The sequence below is a fragment of the Rhinolophus sinicus genome, linkage group LG09 (assembly GCF_036562045.2).
Source record: "Rhinolophus sinicus isolate RSC01 linkage group LG09, ASM3656204v1, whole genome shotgun sequence".
Lineage (NCBI taxonomy): Eukaryota > Metazoa > Chordata > Mammalia > Chiroptera > Rhinolophidae > Rhinolophus > Rhinolophus sinicus.
This window is the reverse complement of record NC_133758.1, coordinates 58,368,428-58,395,981: the sequence shown is the minus strand read 5'-3', so window position 1 is coordinate 58,395,981 and position 27,554 is coordinate 58,368,428. Positions and strand designations below refer to the sequence as shown.

Here is a 27,554-nt window from a genome sequence, read left to right as displayed (position 1 = left end):
CTCTCTTCCCCTTGTAAGGCTATTAGCTGGGGGCTCTGTCTTTCCCACTTCCTACATCTCTACCCGGGTGTGTTTTTATGGCTTTAATTTAAACAAGGGCTTCTTGATATCTTGTTTACGAAGCTGCCATAGTGAAAAATTCCTGTATTATATGAGGCTCAAAGTCCTCGAGTTATCTCAGCTCCACAACACACAACATCATTATCCCAGCTGCCCCTTATCACTCACTGCCGGTGCGCCTGTAAGATGCTGGTGCCACTTGTGTTACAGCAGCCCCGCTGCCAGCTTCCTTCCCATCCAACATTACTGGGATCTTTAAACTGCAACAAGCGTCAGCCTCTTCTTGATAGATCAGATATCTTCCAGTGATGGTATAACGGCTGGTAAATTTTTAAAAGTAACTTTTTTGATTTATTTAACCATTGTTATTTATCGAGCAAATAAAAAATGTCTCTTCTTCCCTGAGTGTTTATAGGTGGGAAGGTTAAAGACTGTGTGGGAGCCTGGCAGGTTTTGGAGAGGCCTCTATTTTCTGGGTCTAGAGATTGAGTGTGAAGGGCTGGGAGACAGGAGCTGAGGCACCCTAGTGCACAGCTTCAGGGGTACCAGCTGCTTTCTAGTTAGTATGAAGGCAACCCCATGGCTGTAAAGCCATTCACAGTGTGTCTGGCACCCTGGAGGTGTTGGAAGCCAGCAGTCCTGGGTAGGGGTGGGCTCTCTGCCCCACCAGCCCAAGTTTGGGCCTCTGCTGCCCTTATGATGTGGGATGAGAAACACTGAACACGGTTGTTTTTAAAGCACTTTATAAATGGGACACTTGATGTCATTCGTTGTTGATCATGGTTTTTCTCCTCCAAAAGATCATTAAAATCCGTGCCCAGACAGAGGGAATCAACATCAGTGAGGAGGCGCTGAACCACCTGGGGGAGATTGGTACCAAGACTACCTTGAGGTGAGCTGGTTGTCCCCTGGACCTGTGTCTGCCTGGAGCTGCCCCAGCCCCTGCTGGTGCCTTCTCAGCAAGGCCTGTGCGGCCTGGATGGGGTCTGTTCCGGGACATAAAGGCAGGCTCCTTTCACAGGGCATAGGACCATGTCTGCTCTTACTAGTGTGATAGGTCTTGCCCCAGGACATTGCAATTTAGAGTTCTTAAATTGAGAAGATGGAGTTTAAAAAGCTAGAGTAACAGGTTAAGTCCCATTGTCCTGTAGCAGATGCACCCCTGTGGTAGAGAACTGGCTCTGACCCTGGGCCAGTCTCCTTGGTAGAGGAGATGGACAGAACCAGAGACCAGGGTCCAGGGCAGGGAGCTCATTGGCCAGGCCCTGCCTCACCCCCGTAGATTCTGTTCTCCAGGCGTGTCTTGGGTAGGGATGGTGGGTATAGGCGAGTGTGAGAAGAGTGCAGACATAGATTGCTTTCTTGACTGTTCACCAGCAGCTCGAAGCAGTTGCCTGTGGAGGATGTCCCTCCTCAGTGTCCTGACTCCTTGGGAAATCATGACTTCACAGTCCTTAGCCTGTCCCTATTTCCCTCGCTCCTAAGGTTGAAGCAGAATTGCAAGCTGTTTTGTTTGGGTGGAGCGGTGCTTTAAAACCTCCTGAATTTTCTTGCCTTTGGATGTGCCCTATGCTTTCAGGTGGCTGTGTGTTCATTTCCCTGTCATGTTCAATGTAACCTATCTGGACCTTGGTGTTACCTGCCTGGCATTTGTATACATCTGAGTTTGAGATCTCTTTCAAGTTGCAGTGGAGCTACCTTCTGTTGGAGAACTTTTGGACTGTGACAAACAGAAATTGGAAGAGTAGGACTTTGTCATGTTAGTGACTTCTGACCCCTCCAATGAGGGGTCTGCAGCTCTCTGAGAAAGGACAGCTGTCATATCTCCTTGACTGCTGTGTCTGCAACAGCTAGCACAAGCCCAGCATTGGCCTCAGCCCCTGGTCTCAGTGCTCCAGCTGTTCTGGGAGCGGGCTCCTATCTATGGCCACCATTTCACTCCTACCCCGGCCCCTGTCTACACTAGGTACTCGGTGCAGCTGCTGACCCCGGCCAACTTGCTTGCTAAGATCAACGGGAAGGACAGCATCGAGAAAGAGCACGTTGAGGAGATCAGTGAGCTCTTCTATGATGCCAAGTCATCGGCCAAAATCCTGGCTGACCAGCAGGATAAGTACATGAAGTGAGCCAGCTGAGGTTTTCTGCAGAGAGACTCTGGTGGGCGTACCTGGGCCCAAGTCCAGCCTGCGAACACAAGCCTTGTCCCTCGGCTTGGCTTTGTTCCCACTTGGGCACGGTTAGCATTGTTGTCAGTTCAGTGTGGAAAGTGTTTCTAAATTATCTGTTTCTCCCGTGGTTGCTTTGTAGGAACCCTGACTCACCTGGTATGTTTTCTAATAAACCCTTATAGGTTACTTTGATGCCATCTCTTTTTCTTCTTTTAATTAAAAAAAAACACCTTTGTATTTTAGAACAGTTTTAGATGTACAGAATTGTTGTGAAGATAGTATAGGGTGTTCCCACATACCTCATACCCAGTTTCCCTTACTGTTAACATCTTCTAGTGGTATATGGTAAATTTGTCACAGTTAATGAACCAATACCTTATTATGCTTTATTCCATTTCCTGAGTTATATAATGTCCCTTTTCTGTCCCAAGACCCCACATTACATTTAGTTGTCATTTCTCCTTAGGCTCTTCCTGCCTATGGCAGTTTCTCACATGTTCTTTGCTTTTGATAACCTTGACAGTTCTGAGGAGTGCTGGTCAGGTATATTCTCTCGAATCTCTCTCAGTGGGGTTAATTTGCTGTTTTTCTCATGATTAAACTGGGATTGTGGGTTATTGGGAGGAAGGCCATATAGGTCAAGTGTAATTTTTATCGCATATTATCAGCATGATTTATAACTATTAATGTTGGTCTTGATCGCCCAGCTGAGGTGTTTGTCAGGTTTCTCCACTGTCAAGTTACTCTTTTCCCCTTTCCTACACTGTCCTCTTTGGCAGTCACTTAGCACAGCCCACACTTAAGGGGTGGGGAGTTTTGCTCCACCTTCTTGGGGGCTGACCATCTACATAAATTATTTAGAATTCTTTAGCACAGATTGTCTCTTCTCGCTATTTGTTTGTTTATTCAGTTATTTATCTCGGTATGGTCTCATGGATATTTATTATACTTTGGGTTGTAATCCAGTAGTACATTACTTATTTTGTTGCTCAGATTAGTCCAGCTTTGACCATTGGGTGTCCTTTCAATTGGTTCCTGTGTCCCTTTGACATGTCCCCATCACTGGTACTACATCTTTTTGTTAGTTCACTGATGTGGGGCTTTCAGTCCCTTGAGAGGAAGGAGAAGTGGCAGTGCCTGACAGATACCATACCAGAACATTCTCGCCTGAGCACCACATTCTTTCTCTGCCAGACTGGCTCCTAACTGCCAGCTCTGCTGCCTGAAGCAGGGCTTAGCCACAGCAGCAGAGTCTTGGTACAGGCTTATTTTGGTTCTCTGGCCTCAAGGGCAGGACCTCCATGCTGTTATTATGTGCAGAAGAGCGGGCTAACCAAGATGGTCATCTTGATCCAGTCATTGCTCTAATTCAAGTTAGCCATGAGGTCCTTGTAGGCCAAGCATAACTGTTCTCCCATTAGTGATGACCTGAGAGTGGCTAGGAGACTGCTGGCAGAAGGGCTGAGATAATGCTGTCGGAGTCCATCCAGCCCTCTGAGAGCTCTGAAGCCATGCTGAGACCCTGAGAAGGTCCCAGCCAGTCCTTGCTGCCAAAATGGTTCTTCTGGCCTGGCCTGTGAAGGAGATCCTAACATGGGGGTTCTTGGTGGTGGTGGTGGTGGTGAGGAAACCAGACATAGTGGGTGACGGTGGGATACTTCCTGAAGTCAGGGCTGAGCTCTGGCCTGTCCTGGCTGCCCATATCCTGTGTCTGTAACCTCCCAACTTAAGCCACATCAGAAAAACAATAGTGATATCTCTGATACCAACGGATGTAATAAGAGCTGACTGTGGACAAGGTCCTGTGTTAATGCTTCACATTCTCACAGCAGCCGTATGTTATTGGTCACATTTATGTCACTTGCCCAGCTGGTAAGAGAAGGAACCAGGAGGATTTGGAATCAGTGTGCTTGGAGTCTGTGCTCCTATCCTCTATGGCTATACCGCCTTCCTTAATGTGCTGAGTGGGAAGAACCTTCAAGATCTGACCTCCATCCCAGGAAGGTGAAGCAAGAAGGGACAGGTGTAAGGAAGGCGACTTGCCTAAGGTCTTACCCCAGAGGACAAGAACCAGGTTCTGCCCACATACCTGAACCCCTGCCTCCAACCCCCAAACCTTTCACAGTGTTTGGGCTGTAGAAAAGCAACAGTGACAGCAAACCTTTTAAGTACAGGTTGGGACAGAGTCCCTCCCAGCTGCTCAGGGAATCCTGATGTCCAGCGCAGTCCGGGTGGGGAGTGGGGTGTGTGTGGTCACAGCCCCCATTCCTGCTCCTTAGGAATCCTGCTCCTTGGTGCTCAGGGATGTGGTCCCTCCTTGCTTCCCTGTCCTCCAAAGTGAGGGAGATGGTTCTGGATAAGTGGGAAGGTTGGGTTTTTTTAATTTTCCCTTTTTTTCCAGCAAGGCCTATGATTATTACATTAATCTTCCAGGCGAAGTTTTTACGACTTATCCCTCGCTAACTATGAGAAGTTTCTCCATCCATTACCAAAAGGGAAACAGACCCTGGTGAGGAGGAATATATTTGTTACATCTTATCAGGCTGACACACAATCTACCAACAATTACAGCAGCCCCATTTTTTGCACTATTTCAGCTCTGGCGTGAAAAATTGTTGTAATATTAAAGTGAGGCAGGGTGGGGGTTGGTCATAGGAAGTGGCTGTATGTTCCAAGCTCTGAGCCCAAGCTTTCTTGGGTGCCTCCTAGCAAACTGATTGGTGGGCAGGAGGAGAGGGAGTGTTTGCATGTAAATCCCAGCTCCCTGTTCCTGTGCTGATGGCTCTGTGTGAGAGCTGGAAGGATAGACAGCATTCCTGGCCCTCGCTGGGAAGCCACCTTGTCCCTGCCTTCATTTTCTCAGCCCAAATACCTTCTTACCAACACACCTCGTAGGTTGCACCCCCTAGATTGGCTCATTGGATATTTTGTTTTTTAGGGCTAAACAAATGATAGAGTCACACCAGAGAGTGACTTCTTGGTTATCAAAGCTTTCTCAACTATTTTTCTAAGAAAATGGAGCTGCACAATGATGAGAGGTACACTCTGTTGGCCTCCAAGTCTGAGACTCCAGGGCCAGCAGACTTCTTTTCTGCCAGGAAAGCAGCAGACATTGGTCACCTAGCATTATTCCTTCTCTCCCAGGGCCAGCCTGGACGAGCCTGAGCAGCCAGGCCCTGCTCTTGTGGGGCCCCAGGCAGAGGTGATTGGTGGTGATGGTGGCGGTGGGGGCAACCAAGTTCTGGGGGCATGGCGGACAGGAAGGTGGTTTTGACTGTTTTGGCCTGTGGTCCTGATGAGGCTAGTAGTCCCTTCTGGGCCTGAGTCTTGGTTTCCTCGTCCATAAGATGGGGGCCCACTCATATCCCATAGATTGATTTGAGGACGTGGTGAGGTGACTACATAGGGCACTTGAGATACTAAAATTCAGTGAAGAGTTCCCAATCCCTGTCCCTCTTGGGAGAAGAGAAAGTCACAGATTGTTCAACAGGAGCCAGAGGCCTGCTAGGCTCTGCCCTTCCCCATCCCAGACAGTGGCCCTTGGAAAGGCCTAGAGAGAGTTCTCTTGGCTGGACCCTTCTGTGTTAGGCCAAGGGACAAGCACAGGCTCAGGGCTGCACAAGCTCGGGAGCAGAGAGGAGAGAAACTGCAAAGCCTGGGCTTTATCCTCAGTGTCTAGGACTGACTGCCAAGAAGAGGACATTGCCTCTCACTGGGCCTCTGAGGCCCAGCCTGGGGCTGGAGCAGCCAATGGGGGAGAAATAGCTGCCTCCTCCCAGCCAAGCAGTAGCGTTGGTCTCTGGAAAACAGGCCCACTGAGAGGTAGAACAGTGTCCACTTCAGTCCACCTGCTGGTCATTCATCCATTCCCCACGCTTATCCCGTCCTCCCAGATGGCCATTGTCCTTGCCTCCTATAGTGTGGGCCCACGCCTCCTCCCATTTATTCCCGTGACCACAGGCTCCGTGGGGACCAGCGGTAGGCCTGGCCAGGATGACTGGGCCGCTGGAGCATAGGGAGAGCTGCGCAGCAGGACCCAGGAGCGGGGACGGGATGGGCTAGCTGTCGGCCGGCTGGCCCTGTCACCCCTCTCCGTCACTCAGCGGCAGGCGCGGTGATTAATTGCCAGGCGTCGCCGCCTGTGCCGCCATCAGCGCGCGTCTGGGCGGCGATGGATGCGGCTGTCAAGCCGGCCCGGCCCGAGCTGACCCCCGGCCCCGGCCCAGCGCGATCAATGGGCAGCGCGAGGCGGGCGGCGGCTGGGCCGGCGCGATAAGATGGGCCGATGGGCGTCCGTCGATTGCCCGCTTCGTCACCCGCCGCCACCGTCATCGTCACGCCGCCCACGCGCACACCGGCGCCGTCAGCGCCGCGTGATTAATGGGGACGCGGGCAGCTTCGGGGAGGGCTCGTGGAGTCCGCACCGAAGGGATGCAGCGGGGTCGGACACCGCAGGGTGCGTGCTGGCCAGCGGGGACCACCTAGGCGCGGGGCACAGGGGACACCGAGGGGGTGGCGGGTGCAGGTCTGGGGCACACACTCGCAGGACGTGTGCACCGAGGCCGGCAGTAACCTGGACAATTGTGTGTGGGACACAAGCGTGAGGGCTGGGGCATGTACATGAACAGCGTGACAGAAGTATCACCAAGGCGTGCTCGGGCCCAGGTACGCAGTCATCAGGGGCCTGTATGGCTCCGACTGACCGCGCACAGTCGGCTGCGGGGGTGGGGGAACAGTGACCTCCCCACTCCGACCCCTGCTTAGGTCAGGCCTCTGCCACCAGAGCCACCAGCCTGCTTGCCTGTTGCAGGCTCCCTCCCCACTGTTCCAGCCATCTTTGAAAACCCCCGATCTGACCCAGTTCCCTGCTCAAAACCACAGGTCCCCGTGGCCCAAGGGACAGATTGCAAGGTCCTGAGAGTTACGCCCCCTGAGCGACGCCCGCCTTCAGCTCGCAGTCCCCCGCGTCCCGGCGCTCTCGCTCACTCGCCTGCCCGGCTAGCGCCACACCAGGCGACTGCGAAGAGCCTGCGGGACCTGCCAAAGCCCACAAACGCCCACCGAGATGACACCGCCCACCCCAGGGGCTCTCTCCTCGGGATAAGAGCCAGCCGCCGGCCCCACCACAGACAGAAAGAAGCCGTGCGCCAGAAGCTTAAGGATAGGGTCGGCGGGCTTAAGGCCTGCCACTCCGGGCCGGGACGGAAAGTGTATGCGGAAAGTGCTAGCAGGGTGCTCCAGTCGCCAGAGTGGCCGAGGGGTCGCGGGAGAGGCGAAGGGCAAGGCGAGTGGCCTGGCTGGGGCCGATCTGTTGAGTGGTGGGGGTCTCACTCGATCCACAGCAGGTGCAGGGCCACGCCCTTTCCTTTTCCGGTGTGGGAGGTCTCCGAAACTTCCCCTAACTCCCGGGCTGCTGCGCCGCTCTGGTGTTTGTGAGGCCACAGCGTCCCCACGCGGACAGATGCGCACAGCGCTGGACCCACCCCGCGTCCTGGGCCCCGCCCAGCCCTGGTCTTGGGTTCCGCCCCATCTTCCGCTCGGGGGCGTGGCCAAGCCTGGAGTGAGATCCCGAGTCTAAACCACAGTCCGGATTCGATTCCTACGTAATAGTGGAGGCGGTGGGCGGGCAAGTAGGGAGCGTGCATCCCAACGTCCCTGTGGGAAACGAGCAGTCAGGGAGAGCTTACAGAGCTGGGTTTTTTTTTTTTTTTTTTTTTTTAAAGAAAAAAAGTAATTATGGATAATTTACATCATGGTTTAAAATGTGAAAGTACAGTGAAGAATCTCCCTCTCCCCTGCCCTCAGCCACTCTGTTCTCTCCAGAAGCAACCTGCTTCATACCACCCAATGTACCCCTCCAGGGATGTCCTGTGCGTATACAAGCCCGCACACATGCATTCCCAACATATATGAAAATTTTCAAACATAACAGAAGTTGCAGGAATTGTACAGTGACAATCCGTAAACCTACTGCCTAGACACTATCCACTCGGCCCTTCATCCATCAGCCCGTTTTAATCTTCTTTTATTCATTTCAAACTAAGTTGCAGACATCAGTACACTACATCTCTAAATACTTTAGCATACATACAATTATGAGTTCAATATTTGTTGGTTTTCTTAAGGTTTAATTTATACACGGTGAATATACATAATCTTAAGGAGACCATTCCATGAGTTGTGACAAATGAAAACCGAACCCTATCAAGGATGTTACTGTTACCCCAGAAAGTTCCCATGCGCCTCTTCTCAGTCAATCTCCAACACATTGGCGGCAACACTGGTCTGGTTTTTCTCACCATATACCTGTTGTGATTAGTTTCTTTTAATCCACTTTGGATAGTGAGATTCATGCTCTTGAGACTCATGCACACTGGTGTGTATCATAGTTTGTTCTTTCTGATTGCTAGGCACAAGGCCATTGTATGGGTGACCACCATTTACTCATCCATTTACACGCTGATGGCCGTTTGGACCGTTTCCACTGCTCAGGTATTTGAAAAGGTTGCGATAAACATTCCTGTACAAGTCTTTGTGTAGGCATATATTTTTATTTCTCTTGGGAAGGTATATCTTCAGTTTCATGAGAAATTGCTAGGTCTTTTCCCAATGAAATCTATCTTTTTATTTCCCCCATTTTAAAACACAAATAGTAGCATACACTGTTCTGCTTTTTGCCTTTTTATTTTTTCCTCAACAGTACATCTTGGAGATTCTTCTAATTAAGCATATAATGTTCTACTAGTTCCTTTCCATAGGAGGGAGGTGATATAATTTCGCCAGCCCCTTTCTGATGAGCATTTAGATGTTTCTAGCCTCATTGAGCTGAGCTTTGCAGGATGAACAGGAGTTTGTCAGGAAAACAGACTGAGGGAAACTGGAGAAAGGCCCGGAGGCGTGGTGGATGCTGCAGAACCCCTATTACAGGGATATAACCTTTCTGAGGGTAGAAGCAGCTCCTGACCCATTTAGCCTCAGGGGCTCAATATGTATTGAAAAGAGTGGGTGATTGTAGAAATGTGCTAGCAAAAGGCTCTGGGGTACGGTGATGCGGGAGTCCCAGAGGGATTGGGGCAGGGGAGTGAGGTGGGCACTGCCACTAAGGGGTCACCCCTAGGACTTTCCAGAACCGGGCAGTGATGGGTGTTGAAGTTCTTTGCATTGGAGGTTTTGCTGCTCCTCAAACGGTGTCACATACCCCCTCCAACCCCACCCCCCCTCCGCCCTCATGTTAGGAAGCTCTTCCCTGCGTTAACCCCTTGGGGTGTAGATGGAGGCTTACCCATCTTCCCCACTGCACATGAGCTTCCCGAGGACTTTTTCCCCAGGGAATCGTGCCCAGGGCTTTCAGCAGGGGCAGGCTGGAGGAGGGGCATAGGGTGTGGGTGTCAGCAGGTGGCAAGACTAGAGTAGGGCCATCAGCTGAGGCTGGAGTTGCCCCCAAGCCAGGGCAGGTTTCCTGGAAGGACCCAGCCACAGGCAACATAGGGAGGCTCCCAGGAGAGGGTCACATTTCCCTGAACCCTTTATTCTTTCCCCAACTAGGCCTCTAGCAGAGGTACCCGCAGGCAGGCCCAGCAGCCAAGAAGGAGCTTGGAGCCGGAAGAGGGCCTTGAGCTTTGTGTCCTGGCTCCGCGCTAAGTGGCTGTGTGACTTCTGGCCACACTCATTTCTGCACCAGTAAAACCCGGGCAATTTCTTCCGCAGGTCTGTGGCGGCTGGAGGGTGGGGGCGGTGGTTGCGATCATGAGTAGGAAGTGGCTATCAGTGCCTGTCCCATGGGAAAAAGAGGATTACCCCCATTATGAGCAGGAGGCAGTACGCAGGTGAGAAGTGAGGTGCAGAGGGGCCAGCCCGGCATCACAGTGAGACAAGGCAGAGCCGGGTACCCAAACTACACACGTGGCTGCCTGAATGTGGGCTCCATTGGCTCTGCTCCCAGGTGAGGCTGGCCTGGCCACAGGCACAGGGACCAAGAGAAGGCACAATGCTGTCCTGGGGGCAGGAAGTTTTCCGAGTTTCTGGAGGTCCAAACAGAGCACTGCCTGTCTTGGCATTTCATAGTGCTTGCTGGCTTGCCACTGCCCTGTGTCTGAGCCCACTCCTCAGCCGGCAGGTGCGGAGGGAGCACAGGGCAGACTGGCTGTACATCTTGTCCTGGTGTAGTCTCAGAGCACTGCTGATGTGTGACTTCTGTAGGGCCAGGCCCCAACACCTGTGCGTCAAGTGCTTCCAGAGGGACATCCCACCCTGGCCACCACCACCTCAGTGACCCATGATAAAAGGTGGGCAGGACCTTCCTCCTTAGCTAGGCTCCAGCCTCAGTGCATCCATTGTGGGTCACTGAGGAAGCCTCAGGCAGGGGATGGATGGTGGCAGAGGATGTGGGGTGAGGAATTGTCCAGCACAATCATATCAGCTTTGAAATCTGGGTTTGGGAAGTCTTTTTTCTCATTTTACCCTGGAAACAGTGTCATTTAGCTCCGAGTGCAAATTTTTGGAAGACTTTTCTGCATGACATATTCTAGGGGAGCAGTCACCATGCCCACCACTGCTGTCTATATGAAGCTGTGGTCCAGGATGGACTGGAGACCCTCCTGGCTTACCTGCAGGTTTGGCCAAGGCCAGCCTCACAGTGACTGGATGTGTACTAAGGTTTGTTGTTGCAGCCAAGGGCAACAGTGCCCTTTGGACTAGAAGGGATGAGAGGTGTGGGGCCATAGGCTCTTGCAAGGAAGACACTGCAACTCACAAGACAGACGGTGGCCTACTCCTGTGGTCCTGGGAGGGGCTCAAGCAGCCAGCACACCACTCAGCAACAGGGCTTCTGCTTAGTCACCTGTATTTCAAATTACCAAAAACCTGAGCATGCGGTGGGCACTATCACCATAAGGAAATTTTCTAGGCAAAATGCCTTTCTGAAGAAGAACTTCCATCTAGGTGAGACCTTGGGCACCCTGTGCAAAATCAGGACCCGACCAAGCCTCAGGCGTCTTCTCTCACTGGCCTTCTTGGGAATTAAAGGAAATTGAAAACAAAAAGAACATGACCAAATGGCTTGTAAAAAGTTGGCTTTATTTGTCACTTTTTCACCTTATCTTAGTTATGCCACTTCCCGTCCACAGTGACACTCCCTGGAAGCTAGGATCAGCCCCACCCACCGTGGTCATTAACCACAGAGCCTGAGTCTAAGCCTTGCAGAGCCCCACTGATGATTACAGGCTGCAGGCAGGGCTGCAGGGCTCCGGCCACAAGGCTCAGCACCCTCTAGTCCATAGCTTGGGAGCCTCGGGACTGCTGCCCTGTCTGCCAGTGGCCACAGCGTTCCTGTAAGGTTGGGCTGAGCACACAGGGCTGGGGAGAGGCGTCAGGTCTCTGCTCAGGACTGGGGCTGACAAGGCCACGTGTGATATGGTGGTGTGGCAACGCCCTGGACTGGGGGTGACAGACCCGCCAGGCCCATCCTGGCTCTTCTGCGGCTAACTGGCCAGGTGGTTTTAAGCAAGTTGCTTCTTGTTCCTTGGTTGGTCTGTTTTCTGGTTAGCACTGCCAGTAAGGACTCCTAGGAGCCCTCCTGACTCAGGTGTCAAGTTTGAAACCTCTACTGAATAATGACCATGGCTCTGTGCTTCGGAGGCCACTGTGTGCCTTCTGCTGGTGGGACATCTCCCTCCATATGGCTGCACAGACCCCTGGTGCTCCCTTCTTAGAACTGGGGTGTCCTCCAGTGAGAACCCCTCAGGCTTGCAGTGCCTGACTCTGCTGTCCCTGCTGCTAAGCACTGCCAGGCGCCTGTCCCGAGAAGCACCTTCCTAAAGGCCTTAGAAAAGGTTCCAATTCCTAAGATCTCAGTCACCTGTTTTTGCGAAAAGAACTTATTTTACACATAATTATGAGTCTTTTAATATCAAATATTGGAGCAACTTACCGAAAACACAAGCTCTCTGACCCTGACTGCAGGAGATTGGTGGCATTTTGTCATTTACCTTATTTGCATTTGGGCTTAAGCACAATGAAAGTTCTAAAAATACAAGTGGGAAGTGTTCAGCCTAGAGGGTAGCGGTGGCCTGTGAACACCAAGTAAGTTAATGTCTTGCCACGTCTGAGTGCCTGCGCCACAGTGTCTCCACTTGCTAGCACCAAGTGGGGAGTGAAAGAACCAAGAGGGGCCAAGTCCAGTGACAACTGGAAGAATTAGACAGAAAGATATAACTCCAGGGGTCCTCCACACAATGTTCACCTAGCTTGGCCAGGCGCAACTCTATAAAGTTGACGAATCCCGACCTCACATGCAGAAAAAGGAACTGATGGCCCAAGAGTATCTTGCTGGGAAATTCATCTCTCTCCTTTGGATGCTCTGTCCTAAAAAAAAAACTACTTTTAAAAGGGAAGACAATTGTGTCTTCCAGAGAACAAGTTTTAAGCATATGTTCCTACCCGACCGTGAGGGAACATGCTAGTGAATCACCCACATCCATCAGAAAACACATGGTGTGCTGCCAGCCTCACATCTTGCTGCCACAATGAAATGCAGTCCTTTCAACGTTTGTGCTTCTAACCAACAAGACATTCCCTTGTAGGTGAACAGCTGGGACCACCGCAGCCGCCTATGGCACTGAGAAGGTGCAAAGGTTAAAACAAAAGTTACATGGACACATGGGGAGTCATTTATCTTCCCAGCCTCTGGCCATCAGCTGAATAAAACCTCATTTCTATAGTTCTTTAGCCAATGCCAGAATAAAAAGCAAAATCTCAAATTGGAAATTTCTAGCACTTTACAAAGTGGAATGAAAGAATATGAAATTCAAAACAAAGTAAACAAAGTTCCATATACCACAGCAGCACCCCTGTGATGAATTCGTTGTTCCCTTTCCTTGGCAATTCCAGAGCATGTCTCCTCTTCCTAGTCCAGGAGAGACATGGCTCAGAAGAGAAGGGCCCCCATGCTGCCGACCTCACTCTGCTCCTTTACAAAGATTTCAAAGTACTGGTAGATAATTGTGACTGCGAGCAGGATCCCGGTTCCAGACCCAATGGCACCCAGGAAGTCAGCCAGGACGGAGAGGGCCCCGATGCACAGCCCCCCAAAGGCAGCGGCAGTGGGAATGTACCTGGGGAGTGGGAGATGGGTCAGCAACACGCCACCATGCAGATCCTTCCATCCTGGCCTGCCCTGACTCAGGCTACATGCCTGTGGGGCCAGTCTGACATGCTTGCCTCCGATTTAGGAACCTAACTCCTTTAGAGATCACTATCTTATTTAAACTTCACCTTCTCACACATCTTAATGGTCTAGACTAGGGGTACTGTCCAATTAAGTGATTGCACAAACCACACATGGTTGCACATGGTTGATGAAATGTGACTAGTCCAAGTTGAGATATTAAAGATAGCACATGAGATTTTGAAGACAAGAACATAAACTATCTCAAAATTTTTCTTACACTAATTACAAATTTTTACTCTTTTAATGTGGCTACTAGTCAGATGTAGCTTGCATTGTATTTCTCCTGAACAGTGTGCTGTAAAGCTAGAGGCTTTGGAGAATTCTTAGTAGGAGAATGAACGAAATTGCCTATTGCCCCTGCTAGGGATCGGAAAACAATCTGAAAGTTGCACTGCTGATTTTCTTGTGGACACAGGGACTTTTTCTATCCTGTAACCAAGGATAAGATTTAATGAACCAGAAATCCCTAAGCCCTATCAGGATGCTTGATGTGTAAGAAAACCACAAACATAAGAAAACCCTTGGGACCTAGGGCCAGCACTCACCGATTGAGTTCATGGACCATGGAAGTTTCTCGGTGGCCCCTCATCACCATCTGCTGCTCCTTCAGCTGCTTTGCAACCTGTGTGATGCCAAGAAAACAATGTGCAATTTTAAGGTTGAAATTGAAATCTAGGTAGACATTTCATGGTGGCACTAAACACTCACAGGTTTCCTTCTTTAGCACCCTAACAATGTTTGTGTAGATAATTTTAAAACTGCTGCCTGAGCCTCCTCATGAGAAAGTCTAGTTTTAGTTTGGCTCCAGCTCCCCAGGTGAGCACTAATACCACTACCATTTTCTTAGGAAGATATGACAAGTTGAGACCCCTCATACCAGTGACAGGTGAGAGCTACTGTTTCTTGGTTTAATTAATTTGTAACTTATACTTACATCTTTGGCGGAGGAGCCTGAGACCTCGATCCATGTTTTGGAAAAGAATGCACATGAGCCCAGCATGAACACTATGTACACAATGGCATGGACAGGGTCTTCTAACACGGAGCCAAAAGATTCTGGAGGGGACAGGTAATAGCAAAGGCCACCAACTGGATAAGCACGTGCTGGACCACCGGAAGATGTATCCTGGGAAGACACACAGAAAGCCTCTGAGTGCTGTTTCATTATTACCTTGGCAACAGGAAAAAAGTAGTTCTGAGCAGGTGAAAAGGAACACAATGTTGCTCAGGTGTCAGTGCCGTTTTCTTACTGAAGTGAAAATTTCATGTGCTGAATTTGTAAAAGGCACAATTAGAAATATCGTGGGGTGAAATGTTTGGTCACGAGCAAGACACACAGATGCACACCACCGCAACTAGCCGCAGCATTACAAGCGAGTTTTTTCAAGCAGTCATACTTACAGACCACGTGCCCAGCAGGCTGACCAGCAGGTTGCCACTGAAGCGGGCTGACAACATCTGGGAGATGACATACAGGTTGGACACCAGGGCGGACTGCAGGATGATGGGGATGTTGGAGGTGTAGAAGAGCTTGATAGGGTAGGTGTTGTACTGGCCTCGGTAACGGGCTGACTTGATAGGCAGGTCCACTCGGAAGCCCTGAGAAGCCAAACAAAGCAGAGCGCCCCCAATGCTTCATTCCAGCCCCTGCACAGATACAGCCCAGGTGGGGACAGCCTGAGTTATGTTGGTTCCAGGGCTCCCATGCCACTTCCTGACCCAACACTGCACTTGGGAGCACATACACAGAGGGTTCCCAGAAAGGCAGGCTTAAAATACCACCAAAACTCAGCACATTGGAACAATCCCGTTTTTGTCAAATAACAAAGTCCACCACATTATATCTGCATCAATGTGGAATATAAGAAGACCCTGAAGGGCACATGTCCAAGTAAGTCCTCACAGTGTTTCTCACTGGTGGTGACCTCTCCTGTGCTGTTACAATGGCCCCAAGACAAGGCCACCTCACATCCCAGAGCAGCCCTTTATGATGTTTTAAATCATAAATAGAGAAGCTAAGCTTTTCTATGAATATAGCCTCTCCCTCGGAAACCCTTGGGGAATAGAAAGGTTTTCTTTTATATTATTTTTTTTATAAACTCCCAGTGCCTAAAACAGGACTCAGAATATAGAAGATTTAAAATAAATTTTAATGATCTAACCACAAATACCTACCAAGCCCCTTAAGAGTTAGCTTATTATTAAATCGGGCATCTGACTAAAAGTCTCAGCTGAAGCAACAGACCTCTCTGGTCTTCAGAAAAAGCATTTGGCTGGTATAAATATCTTTTCACAAGCACTAAACTATCTTTTCTACTGCTGTCCCTTCTTTTCAATAAATATAAGAATACAAAGTGGCCCATGAAAAAATACAAAGATTAATCCAACTGCAGAAAAGCAACTGGCAGCTCAGGTCTCTTACGCAGAAGCAACTGACACAGACTAATAATTTGAAAGATAAGAGCTCTCAAGAGGAAGGACCTTTTCCAAGATGATGACACTACTCACAAATAGTCGATAAACTTTGGGTAAGATGGCGATAAGGTTTACAGCTTGATGACTTTTTACTTCTTTTGAATTAAGAACTTAGAGATGTTATTTTCTTTATCTGCTGATAGGCCCAACCCAAAGAAGCATAATTTCAGAAATGTTACATCTGCCTCAGTTTTTTTTAGTTCAGGCAAGTCCCTGACTGAATCAATGGAACACACTTATCTAGCTGACATGGAAACTTGCTCCTTTCAAATGCCAACCCACCACTTCACTACGATACGATGATGTACACCACCCTGGGGTGTGAGTGGGAGCACACACACCAAGGCATCCTGACACTTAAATGCAGACCATCAGAACTTGCGGTGGTTCTGAACGCACCTGGAAGTAGATGACCACTGCAAAGACAAAGATGGTGGCGATCAGATTCATGAGGTTGGGGAGGTTCTGGCGGTAGAAAGCCTCTCGGAGGGCTCGGACCTTGTCAGTGCGTGTGGCCAGCAGGTGAAACAGTGCAATGATAGCACCTTCAAATTCCATCCCTGTCAGTGAAGGAGGGGACACATGAGGTAAAGAAACAAACAGCTTCCTAGTGGCCAAAAGACAGAGGGAAATAGAATTAGTTTTAAGATTTACAGTGCCTACCCCTGTAACCACAATGACAACAGTGGCATTTTCTCTTCCCTCATTTCTATTTCTCCCACAGAAATAGAAATGGGCTATTTTACCTTTTTGAATTAATTTGTTGGCACGTAAGTCAATGGCCACCAGATGTGTGGAATGATGATTAATTAGAAAATCATAAAAGCTGGATCTGCTTAACTCCAGCTGAAAAGGTCCTACACTGAAGAGCAGGCTCTGAGCTGTCCAATCCACTTCCCTGGAAAACCCCAGGCAATAGAGCATCCCCAGCTCTGAAATGCAGGTTTCCTCTAACAAGGCAGAGCTTGACTTCTCTGCTCTCACATTACTGATCAAGCAGACAGGACAACAGGCATGCCCACCTCATATAGTATACACCCCACTGTGCTGAAGAGAGCCAGGAAAACACAGCCAATGGACTGAAGGAATCCAGAGCAAGAAAGGGTACCTGACCTGAGGATTAAGCAGCAGAGGGACAAGTGGGAAAGAGCTGGGGAGCATGGGAAATTAGTAATGCCTAGAAATCTTGTAATTTTCAAGAAATTTACTGAAGTTAAAAAACATCAAAACAAAACCCCAGCTAAAGTAATAAACAGGAGCACTGTATTACTGTGTAACCGTTGCTGTTCAGGACAGCATTAACTATCCTACAATGAAAGTCTGGCGTCAGGCAGGGGGCCACTCCTACATCCAGACTGTGCTCTGTGGGCAGGTGGGGGGTCGTGCTGTTTCTAACAGGTGATGGTGGAATGACTTACTGCTTCTCCCTCTAGCTCTTCCCAGACTATTCAGAGATAATAGGCATCACTCTTCATCTCTTTTGAAGCCCCCGGGATGGGGCTCCTGTGGAAGCTCTCTGTCCTAACTACCGGTGCTTCCTCCTTTCATTCAGGTGACAGCATTGGCCTGTCTAACCAATGTGCAGAATTCAGGAATCTTAAAACTGGAGCCAAGACAAGCTCTGATTTCACAGAGGACGACACCCAAGTTGCCAAGGAAGGAAGAAGGAACTTGTTCATGCTCTGCCCATTTTCAACACTCCCCCCATTACCTCTTTGATCTCAGCTTTGACTATTCTCTCCCTTGTTCATTCTGCTGCATCCACACAGATGACCTTGAACACACCAGGTACATTCCCACCTCAGAGCCTTGTACCTGGGTTCCTCCCAAATGGAACATTCCTCCCCAAGTCATAGGGCTTCCTTCCCCTTTTAGGACTTTGATTACCCAGACTAACCTTGTGATAACACTCCCAGCATTCCCATATTCCTCTGCCTTATTCTCCTCAGTACCTGCAGTAACACCTGACATATACATGACACACGGTTTACTTACTTTGTATTTCCGGTGCCTATTTAGAAGAGTGCCTGGCCCTTAATAGGCACCTGATAAATATTTTTTGAATGAAAGGCATGCCAGGGTTAGGCTCTAGTTTTCCTAATTTTTAACATAATTATTTCTTGATTTCACTACTTACTGAATCTCTGGGAAGCAAGACAGGGTTTCTACTTCAGGGGCAAAAGCTGTTTTGTAGCCACACTGTCCCTGATAATCCTGTTTTGGGTTGTTCCCACTTATCCAGAGAAGAAACAATGGTTATACTCCCAGACGCAAGAGGATCTCAATCAACAAGGATTTCTACGTCACCAAGCCAAGTCACAGGTGAGTTCCAGATGTGGGTGCCATGCTGCTTTCCTAGCCCTGTGACCCTTGTGACCTCTGCCCTTCTCCAGGGCCTAGTCCTCATGCCCCTACTCTTCTCCTCACTCCTCAGCAAGCATGGTGGTCTTGCAGCCTTGCTCACTACCCATATGCACGTGGCCATGGAACCATCCTTCCCTGTGGCACCTTCTCTCCAGCCAGTTCTCAAACATTGCCAATTGACATCGTGACACTTTTAAAGCCAAAAACAAACTCTCCTTTGCTGTCAATTTCCATCACCCTTGAAAATACTCCCTTTGTCCTGCCTCTTATGTTCTTTTCTCCTAATGCCCTCATTCAATGCTTTCCTTGTGACAGGCTGGCTTGTCCAAGCTAAGACACTGAACAGTTACCCAAGCTGCATTCTGCCATCCACTCCAGTCTGGGGTGACCCTCCAGATTTGGGCTGCCATCACGTCACTGGCCTGCTCCTGAATGGAAGGTGGCTCCTTGGCTCCACTCTGGTGTCACTTCTGCATAACTCAGGATGTCACCCAGGCCAGTTACAGCATGGTCTTGCCATACACCTGAACTCCCATCCTTTATCCTCCTACCTTTCACATCCATCCCTGAAAAGCCCTGTCTTTTGTCCTTGTCTCCCCATTTGCCTTGGATTTCTTATAGTTCCAAAAAGTGCCCAGGGAGGAATCAAATCTCATTTTGCCCACTATTCTCTGACAACCCCTATCTCAAGCTATGCTCTTTGCTTTGTAATCTGTTGGGCACATGTGGCCTTCATGTGCCCAGGGACTTGGTTTCTACCATTCAGTTAAAAGAAAACACTCAAATGTGTATACATACTTATTTCTCACAGGACTTTTACAAGTAAATACCATATCTAGTGATGAATGCCGACTGCCTTTCCTAATAAGTCATACTTCCCTATATGTCTGGAAATTTTTAAAAACATCCTCAATAATAAGACGTCCTTGGCACTTGTGGGTATAGCATAGAATACTAACGTTTGATAGGCATCTACTATGGGCCAAGCATCCATCATGTTTTTTCATGTTGTTTCTCATTTCATCCTGGCAACCAAGGCTCAGTCAGAGTAGGATTTACCCAAAGCCACTTAGGAGGTCTGACAATTAAGTTCACGAACTTGTTGCAATGATGTTGCTAACCTTTTTTGGATATGAGAGGGATTATTCATTATGAATTTGTGCCAATTGGACAAACAGTTAACCAAGTGCTGAAAAGCCTGTGTGAAAAAGTTAGATGACCTGAACTTTTTGCCAATTCATGGATCTTGCATCACAACAATGCATCAGCTCACACGGCACTGTCTCTGAGGGAGTTTTTAGCCAGTAAACAAATAACTGTATCGTAACACCCTCCCTACTTACCTGATCTGGCCCTCAATGACTTCTTTCTTTACCCGAAGGTAAAAGAAATATTGAAAGGGGGCCATTTTGATGACAGTCAGGACATGAAGGTAATACGATGACAGCTCTGATGGCCATTCCGGAAAACAGAGTTTCAAAATTGCTTTGAAGGGTGGACTAGGCACTGGCATCGGTGCGTAGCTTCCCAAGGGGAGTACTTCGAAGGTGACCATAGTGATATTTAGCAATGAGGTGTGTAGCACTTTTCTAAGATGAGTTCGCGAACTTAATTGTTTGACCTCGTAGGTACTACTAATAGGAACAGCCAGGATGTGAACTCCAAGTTCAGGCCTCTTTCACAAAGTTGCCCCTTGCATGACCAAGTGTATTGGTTCAGTGATTTCATTTTTAGAAACATATTCACTGACAGCAACTGCTAAAATATGTAAAGATGAAAATAGGAGGCTGCTCACTGTTTATCTGTTGTAATATGCAAATTATGTATCATTATGAGAAGCCTATCTGTTTAAAAAAATTTTGCAGACGCACAGAAAAATCAGAAGTAGTATACCTAAAATGGAGGTGATTTTTCCTTGGAATGGGGCAACTTTTGTCTTCTGCTTTGTATCTGTATCTGTCAGTACTTTTTACTGACTGCTGTCCCAAGGAAAGCCCAGGGTCCTTACCTCGGCCAGTGTTGACAGTGGTGGGGCTGAATGCCTTCCACACGATGGTCTCACAGATGTTAGTGGCAATGAAGAGGGAGATACCAGAGCCCAGGCCGTACCCTTTTTGCAAAAGTTCATCCAAAAGTAGGACAATTAAGCCAGCAACAAAGAGCTGTAAAAATTTAAAAAATGAAAGAAAGAAACTCAAATAGACTGCATTCCTGTTCCCCACAGGCGTGGCTCTTTCCTTCCTCAGTAAGAGGCTTCTCTGATATAAATGCTAAAGGCTGAATAGACAGCGGACAGCAGAGCCTTCCTCTGGTGAGTTTAGAAGGGCCAATACAGGCACTTTGGCTCCTTCTCAGGAAAAGCTTCTTTTATGCATGGTTCAGGTTTGTTATTTGGGAAGTATAAGCCAGGGGGAATGTTAGCATAACAATTACCTGAATGGTGATTAACAGGCAGATTCCAGCTCCCATTTCAGAAGGGTCCCCGTACATTCCCGTCATCACATACACAATAGACTGGCCAATGGTAATGATCATTCCAAATACTAGAAATCAAAAGAAAACTGTTCTCGAAGTGGGACTTTCCACAGTCATAGAGCAAACAGCTACTGAACATCTACTCTACCAGGCACCAGGAAGAACTAAGATGAAGAATACTGATACTGCCTCCAAGGAGCTCGGTCCCAGAAACACTGGACAGTCACGTCATCAAAGTGCACTATAACTCAAGTGCCTGTTTAACAGAAGCAGGTGAGTTCCTTAACTTCACCTTCTCCTAAATTCACTTTCCTTTCAGTGACGAGAGGAGGAAGAGTTCAGACATGACAAATCTGGTTCTCATGGAAGGGAAGGGTGCAAAATATACTGAAGACAGCATCCCGAGGTACACAATTTTGTAATGTCGCCAACCTACAGCACCCAAATTTGGGTCAGACGGCTTGGGTTTTGGAGAGCTCCTGGGTTGAACTACTCCTGGGCCACCTCTACAAGCCTATCACCCAGGTCTAAGTCCACAACACAGATGATTAACTCTGGGATAAAGCGACCCCTTCCCAGTTTGCATGTGATGTGTTTTCTTTAAGGAAAAACCCCACAGTGTTATCAATTTAGTCACTTGTCCCATTTCCTCTGTCACAAAGCTCTCTTGGCCAAACAGCTTTCCTTTTTGTAGACTGTCTTCATGTCTTATAGCGTTATACTTCATTGTTAGGCACAATGGAATCGACACATTTTTACTGGTTCCACAATACTAGATGAATCTCTAAGTATGGGTTTGGCTTCAAGTTCTGTTTTTCTGGTTCATTTGTCAATCCAGAATAGTTTGTCAAAATTTTACTCCAAAGTGCCCATCAAATGTAGTCCCTATTTGACTTTTATAAAACTGCTCAATGACACTGAATTCTTAAGGCAGAAAATCAGAAATCATTTTGATGATTAGTCATTGTTACTAGTGACACTTATTACTTGCTATGAGGCAAATATTATCCTCATTTTTACAGATGAAGGAACTGAGATGTAAGACCTGTCATCTAACTTTGTCCAAAGTCACAGAGCTAGTAAATAGTAGCGCTGGGTTGAGAGAAGCACCTTTCCCCTAAGTTGAATCCTTTTAAACTCCCAGAAGAAAAACAACACCTGTCATATACCTATTATGTGCCAGGCACTGAGAGATGTTTTACAAATGTTATTCCATTGAGTTCTTACGACTGCTCTTCAAGCCCTGCTCCTTCCACTCAATCATACAGCCTCGGGGGCACTGGACATCTTCCTCCCTATCCTTCCAGTCCATCAAAGTGCCTTGCACCATGACTGTCCCGGAAGTGCTTTCTTGTTAACACAAGCCACAGAGCACCCACAGGATTGGTGGGCTAAGGAGGTTAAACTGTACATAGAAAAAACTGTTTTGATGCCCCAAATTTTATAGCAAATTCAAATTCTCAACTATAGACATCTCAACATTATTCAAAATCTCACTTACACTTCTGGGCTCCATTGAAAAGGGCTCGGTCTTTTGGGGTATCACCAACTTCAATTATTTTGGCGCCAGCCAATAGCTGCATGATGAGGCCAGAGGTAACAATGGGAGAGATACCAAGCTCCATCAATGTGCCTGAGGACAGGGGAGGCAGAACACAGCCAATATTAGCTTGGAAAAGCCTACACTAATAAGAAAATAAATGAGAAAAATATGACTGTGTACCCCTTATACAAATTCAGTATGCTTCAGTTTGCTAGCAGCATTTAACTTAGAGGACAACCCCAAAATATCACCAATTAGAGTATAATTCAATTCATTCAAGCAACATCTTATTCTGTTTTGGAAGTCACATGGCGTTTAAATAGATCGCTACATTTAAATTCACCAGAAACAGATTCATTCTGTTTTCACTGAGATAAGAAAGGTTCGTCTTTTCATCAGTTAATAAAAAGGGATAACATTCAAATAATTTCCAGACTCTGAAGAGGAAGCCTGTACAATTGTATCTGGTTGTGAATAAATGTCTACTTCCACTACGCTAAAATGAGCTATACTTCCAACTGTTTGGGAACTTAACTGGAACTATTATTTAGAAAAATGATTTAATCAAAAGCAGTATTGACATTCAAAATCCCATCCCCCCAGCCTTAGGTAACTGGGTAGAGTATACAAAACACTGTTACATATTTTTTTGACACATATATGTAACCTATAGATATGAAAAAGATGCAGCCGAGAAATAAATTACATATTCTAAAGAAGGTTATAAAGACACAAGAAAAATAGGCAGAAATATCATCATTTCCGTTGTTTAAAAAGCATTCTAGTTTTCGCACTTTTTAAATTCTCTACGACACAGACTAATCTTGCTATTACAGGTTTTATACTGCATTCATATGCAATTCTGAATATGATGATCCGCCTCAGCACTGAATTCGGCATTTACTCAGCTATTCAGCACAGCACACTAACATTCTTCCCAAGCACTTCCTGAACTCCACATAAAACCCAAGCCTGTAATTTAACTTAAGGAGGTCAGTCTAGCCCACATTGTACAGAAAGAGGCACAGAGAGCCACAGTTCTACCTCTGTTAGAGGCTAGAATCACTCTTATCCAATAGAAAGGGTCAGCAGAATCTGAAGACATAATACCAAACAGGGGGATCTGGAAACAAACAGAAAGATGGTCAGCACATTTGTCTTCAGCCCTCTCTGACCACCCCCTCCCCCCACTTAGATACTAGAACAGGAAACCTGGGCTTACCTGGCAGCATACCAAGAAAATAAAGAGGGTGATAGCAGTCCACAACACTTTCTCCTTAAACTGAATCTACAGAAGAGAATGAATTAAGGCAAGTTATTTTCATAAGATAATTACTAGAAATGGACTCAGATCGGACCCCTTTCTCTGTTCACCAGAGAAGTCTTGAACACTCCAAACCAGGTACTAAACATAACTACCAAAAAACATGTACATACATTGCACGCTTTGTACAAGGCACATATGCAAAGACCTTAATAGGTATCATCTCATTTGATCCTTGCACTACACAGCATTATCTTTATTTTACAATGAGAAAACTGAGTCTCAGAAAGGCTAAGTAATTTGTCTGAAATTCCACAGTGAAGTGAGTTTGAGCCCAAAGCGTGTGCTCTTAACCATTAGCATTAACAGTTTAGGATCAGATCCAAGATCAAAGAATGTTGCAATAGAAAGGGATTCCTAAACCAGACATGCCCTTTCAACATATGAGCCATCACCATTCATTTGAAAGGTTTTGTAACCGACCAAAATCTTATTCTGCAGTTAACTAATTTGACATTCGTGATTGTTTAATACATAGTGTATTTTCTATGGATTAAGGGTAAAACAAAACAATATTGGGGGAAGGACAGGGAGAGTTGCAAATTTAACCTAATCACTAACTTACTAGTAGTATCTGTCTAACTTCAAGACTTTTCACATCTCTTCAGCTATGTAAGTAGGACAAATTACATTCAAAATCATTTTATAAATGACTAATAAGTATCATTAGAAATGATTAGACACCCTGCTCAAGGCCTCTCTGGTACTACCGTGTTTCCCCAAAAATAAGTCTGGGTCTTATGTTAATTTTTGCTCCAAAAGACACATTAGGGCTTATGTTCAGGGGACGTCATCCTGAAAAATCATGCTAGGGCTTATTTTCCGGTTAGATCTTATTTTCGGGGAAACACGGTAAGCAGTAGAGTGGGAATTCTGGGTCTCCTGTCTCTAAAACGGAGTGTCTTCATTAGTACTTGCTGCCTACACTGAAAGAATGGCTTTAAAGGGCTAAAAAAAACACTAATTATTGTGCAGACTGAGGATTTTGATGTGGAAATGCCTTGTGAGTGACAGTATTAAGTGAACAAAATTGTGTTCTTAAAATACTTTTTAATTTGAGGGGGAGAGAAGTCTAAGCAAGCACTAAGCCAGAATCCTGGCTCTCTGGTCAGAAGAGAAGTTGTAGTCTTCTGTCTATCACTTTAGGCCATGATAACACAACTACACAAAGACAGCACGAATTCCATGTTCAGATACTCCACGTGAAATTGAGTGAATTGAAAGAACACTTCTTTCTCTTGAGAATGCTTCCTTTCCCACCTGTCATCGCACCCCACCAAGGAATTAAAAGGAAGTCAAGGGAAGGAAACACCGCTTCAGGCTAACCAGTTACATGACAAGTTTGTACTGAAGTGATTCTTTATGGAAAAAAGAGTGGACAATTTTTACAAGACTCCTCATTTGTTAATAACGAAGTCTCTCCTAGATGCAGCCAAGTTCAACAGTGAAACATCAAGCGCTGTTTAACATCCAAGTCTTGTCCACTCTACCTCTTAAACAGCCCCAAAATCCATTCTCCTCTCCTAGCCCACTCCCATAGTTTACCCTCTATTGCAAAACCCTGGAAACCACTCCACTCCTTTACCCTACTTCCAAAGCAATTTTCTAATCTGTCTGGCTCCTGTTGCTCCCCACTTATCTTTTACGTTCTGTCAATACTGAAGTATATCTAACACCTTCCAACCTGCTTGTCTTGTTTTCCTTTGCATTTTATATATTCCTTATGCCTGGAATTCTCTTCCCTCACTTCAAGAAAACTACTCTTCCTTCAAAACCACCATCAGACATCACATCTTCCAGAGTTAATCCCTTCTTAAGCCACTGCTATACCTTGCACATATTTTCACTGCTCCATCTATCACATTTAAGCTACAAGGCCAAGGTCACACAGCTATTAAGACTGTGTGAAGGGTGGATCCCAGGCTTGCCAGCCTCCAGAGCCCTGCCCTTTCTGCTATGCTGGGGGTGAGGGGTGAGGAAGAACTTTGCATATTAGCCCATCAAAGGCAGTACATATGTGGAGCAATTATACAAACAGTTTTAAGCATAAATAAATAAATAAATAAATAAATAAATAAATAAATAAATAAATAAAAAAAACGAGACTCTTAGAACCCAAGTGTCTATGCTGATGTCAAGTACACATATACATATGTGAAAGCATGAACAACAGTCTGAAAAGAATCTGAAGCCAAATATCTATCTATCTATCTATCTATCTATCTATCTATCTATCTATCTATCTATAACTATTCATTCTCTTTAAGAACCCAATGAAACTTTTCTTCATTGTCTAATAGCTTTACTTACATTGGCAACTACATCTTGACCTATAGTTCATAGCAGTGGAAATTGCAACAAAGATTCATTTTAAGTCTACATTTCTATTTTTCCATGTTTTTACTTGCCCACTGTAAAAAGCAAGGTTCACAAAACGCCTGTACTCTGTTAATGTGACAGCCCACAAAAAAGGTAGAAACTCATTTGTACAGAATACTCATTTGCTCTTAGCTCTTTTCAGTAAATGGCTTCAAAGAGCATCTCCTAGAAAAATTTCCAACCCATGAATTGCTTCTGTTGGAGGTGAAGAGGGAAGGGTAACAACCTGAGTATCATAACTGAGGCTTTTGAGGCCTTACTCATTCACTGCCAGGATCAATTTTTGGGACAGGGAAAAACCCACGACTTTGTTCACTGGAGTAACATCCACAAAAGATGCTCCGAGTAAAGCACGATGATTTCAGTGGAAATTCCCACAACCAGGTCACCTTTTGACAAAGCTCAGGAGTACACCCAACTACACTCCAGGGATAAGAGAAGAGAAAGTGAGTTTCCATTTGGCGTGTTGAAGCCATTTTTAATTATACTGTAAACTTCAAGCACCCCGAGTTTCACGAAGCCTCCTTTGATGGCGATTTCAGGAACTTACCTTTCTCTCTGGCTTCTGAATTTCCGGCAGGATGACACAGAAGGGCTTGATGACTTCCAGAAATTTAACTTTGATGGGAGAGACAAAAGAAGAGTTAGGACTTGAAGAAACCTTCCGTGCTACCTGGAGAAGGCTTCCGCCCAGGACGGGTAGGGGCAGGCCGAGCACAGGGACACGCGGAGTCCCCGAGGAGGACCTGGGACCCGGGCAGGCTTGGCAGACGAGCGCCGGCCCGGACCGGTGAGGGTAAGAGGGATCTGATCCATCCCGGAGAAGACGGGGCTGCCCCGCGGGACTCACTCGCCATGGTGGCGGCTGCTCCGGCTCTGGGTTCCGCTTAGGATCCGCTCCGCGTGAGGCGACGCTGCCCGCAGCCGTGCCTGCTCCTGGGTGCAGCACCTCCGCCGAGGGACACGTCAGTGTTAGCACTGGGATGGGCGGCGCAGCGCGGGGCGGGGCGGGGCGGGGCCGGGAAAGAACCGCATGCCTCTTCCGCTTCCTGCCACGCGCTGTAAGCTAGCCGCCGCGCGGCCTCCGCGGAGACCACAACTCCCGGCATGCAGCGGGGCTCCGGGGGGCCTGTTGGGAAGAGGGTGTTTAGCCGCGGGGCAAGGGGCGGCGCGGGGCATGCCGGGACTGGGAGCGTACTACTGAGCTGACTCGGCAGTGCGGGAGAGTGCGGGGAGGGTCCTGAATCGTGTATGGGGACAGAAGCGGTGTTAGCTGGTGGAGAAACTGAAGCAAATGACGCCGCCTGCGCCCTGGGGTCTGGGAGCGAGGCTGAGTGTCCCGGATCACTTCCATGCCTTTCACAGCATTTTATAACTCTTTGAATTAGTGAATAAACTGTAAGCTCCTTTGAGCAGGCTTTGTTCCGGTGCCGACTACAGTGCCCAGCACCTAGTAGGTGCTCGCCTCGTGGGGCTGAAACTGGGGGGGCAACTGAGTCCGGGGCTGGTGCTTTCTGTGCTGCTCAGCCTAGAGACGGA

At 47.5% G+C, this 27,554-nt stretch overlaps 2 protein-coding genes and 1 long non-coding RNA gene across 4 annotated transcripts in view; 2 read left to right on the top strand and 1 right to left on the bottom strand.

Annotated features, from left to right (window-relative positions):
- Positions 1-2,420, top strand: part of RUVBL1 (RuvB like AAA ATPase 1) — a 48,789-nt gene extending 46,369 nt beyond the window's left edge. For both annotated transcript variants that reach the window (XM_019718680.2, XM_019718679.2), the window contains exons 10-11: positions 861-952; positions 2,027-2,420. In XM_019718680.2, the coding sequence (XP_019574239.1) occupies positions 861-952; positions 2,027-2,186 (252 nt within the window). In that variant the 3' untranslated portion in view covers positions 2,187-2,420. The remainder of the gene's footprint in view (positions 1-860; positions 953-2,026) is intronic.
- Positions 2,421-11,282: 8,862 nt separating this feature from the next.
- Positions 11,283-27,009, bottom strand: SEC61A1 (SEC61 translocon subunit alpha 1). The gene is made up of 12 exons (XM_019718677.2): positions 26,866-27,009; positions 26,566-26,633; positions 23,535-23,600; positions 23,357-23,435; positions 22,271-22,402; positions 20,728-20,837; positions 20,303-20,456; positions 16,330-16,490; positions 14,857-15,054; positions 14,390-14,581; positions 14,001-14,077; positions 11,283-13,339 (listed from the first exon to the last, which is right to left on the bottom strand). The coding sequence occupies exons 1-12, from the start codon at positions 26,870-26,872 to the stop codon at positions 13,153-13,155; spliced, it is 1,431 nt and encodes a 476-aa protein (XP_019574236.1). The 5' UTR covers positions 26,873-27,009; the 3' UTR covers positions 11,283-13,152.
- Positions 17,998-21,350, top strand: LOC109438673 (uncharacterized). Its single transcript, XR_002136427.2, has 3 exons — positions 17,998-18,252; positions 20,519-20,605; positions 21,089-21,350. It is a non-coding gene; the product is annotated as an uncharacterized LOC109438673 (long non-coding RNA).
- Positions 27,010-27,554: the final 545 nt, after the last annotated feature.

Coding starts and splice junctions, on each gene's coding strand:
- SEC61A1 (XM_019718677.2), bottom strand. Junction 16,491..20,302: donor CACTGTCAACACTGGCCGAG/GTAAGGACCCTG, acceptor CTTCACTGACAG/GGATGGAATTTGAAGGTGCT. Junction 14,078..14,389: donor CAGGCTCCTCCGCCAAAGAT/GTAAGTATAAGT, acceptor GGCATCACACAG/GTTGCAAAGCAGCTGAAGGA.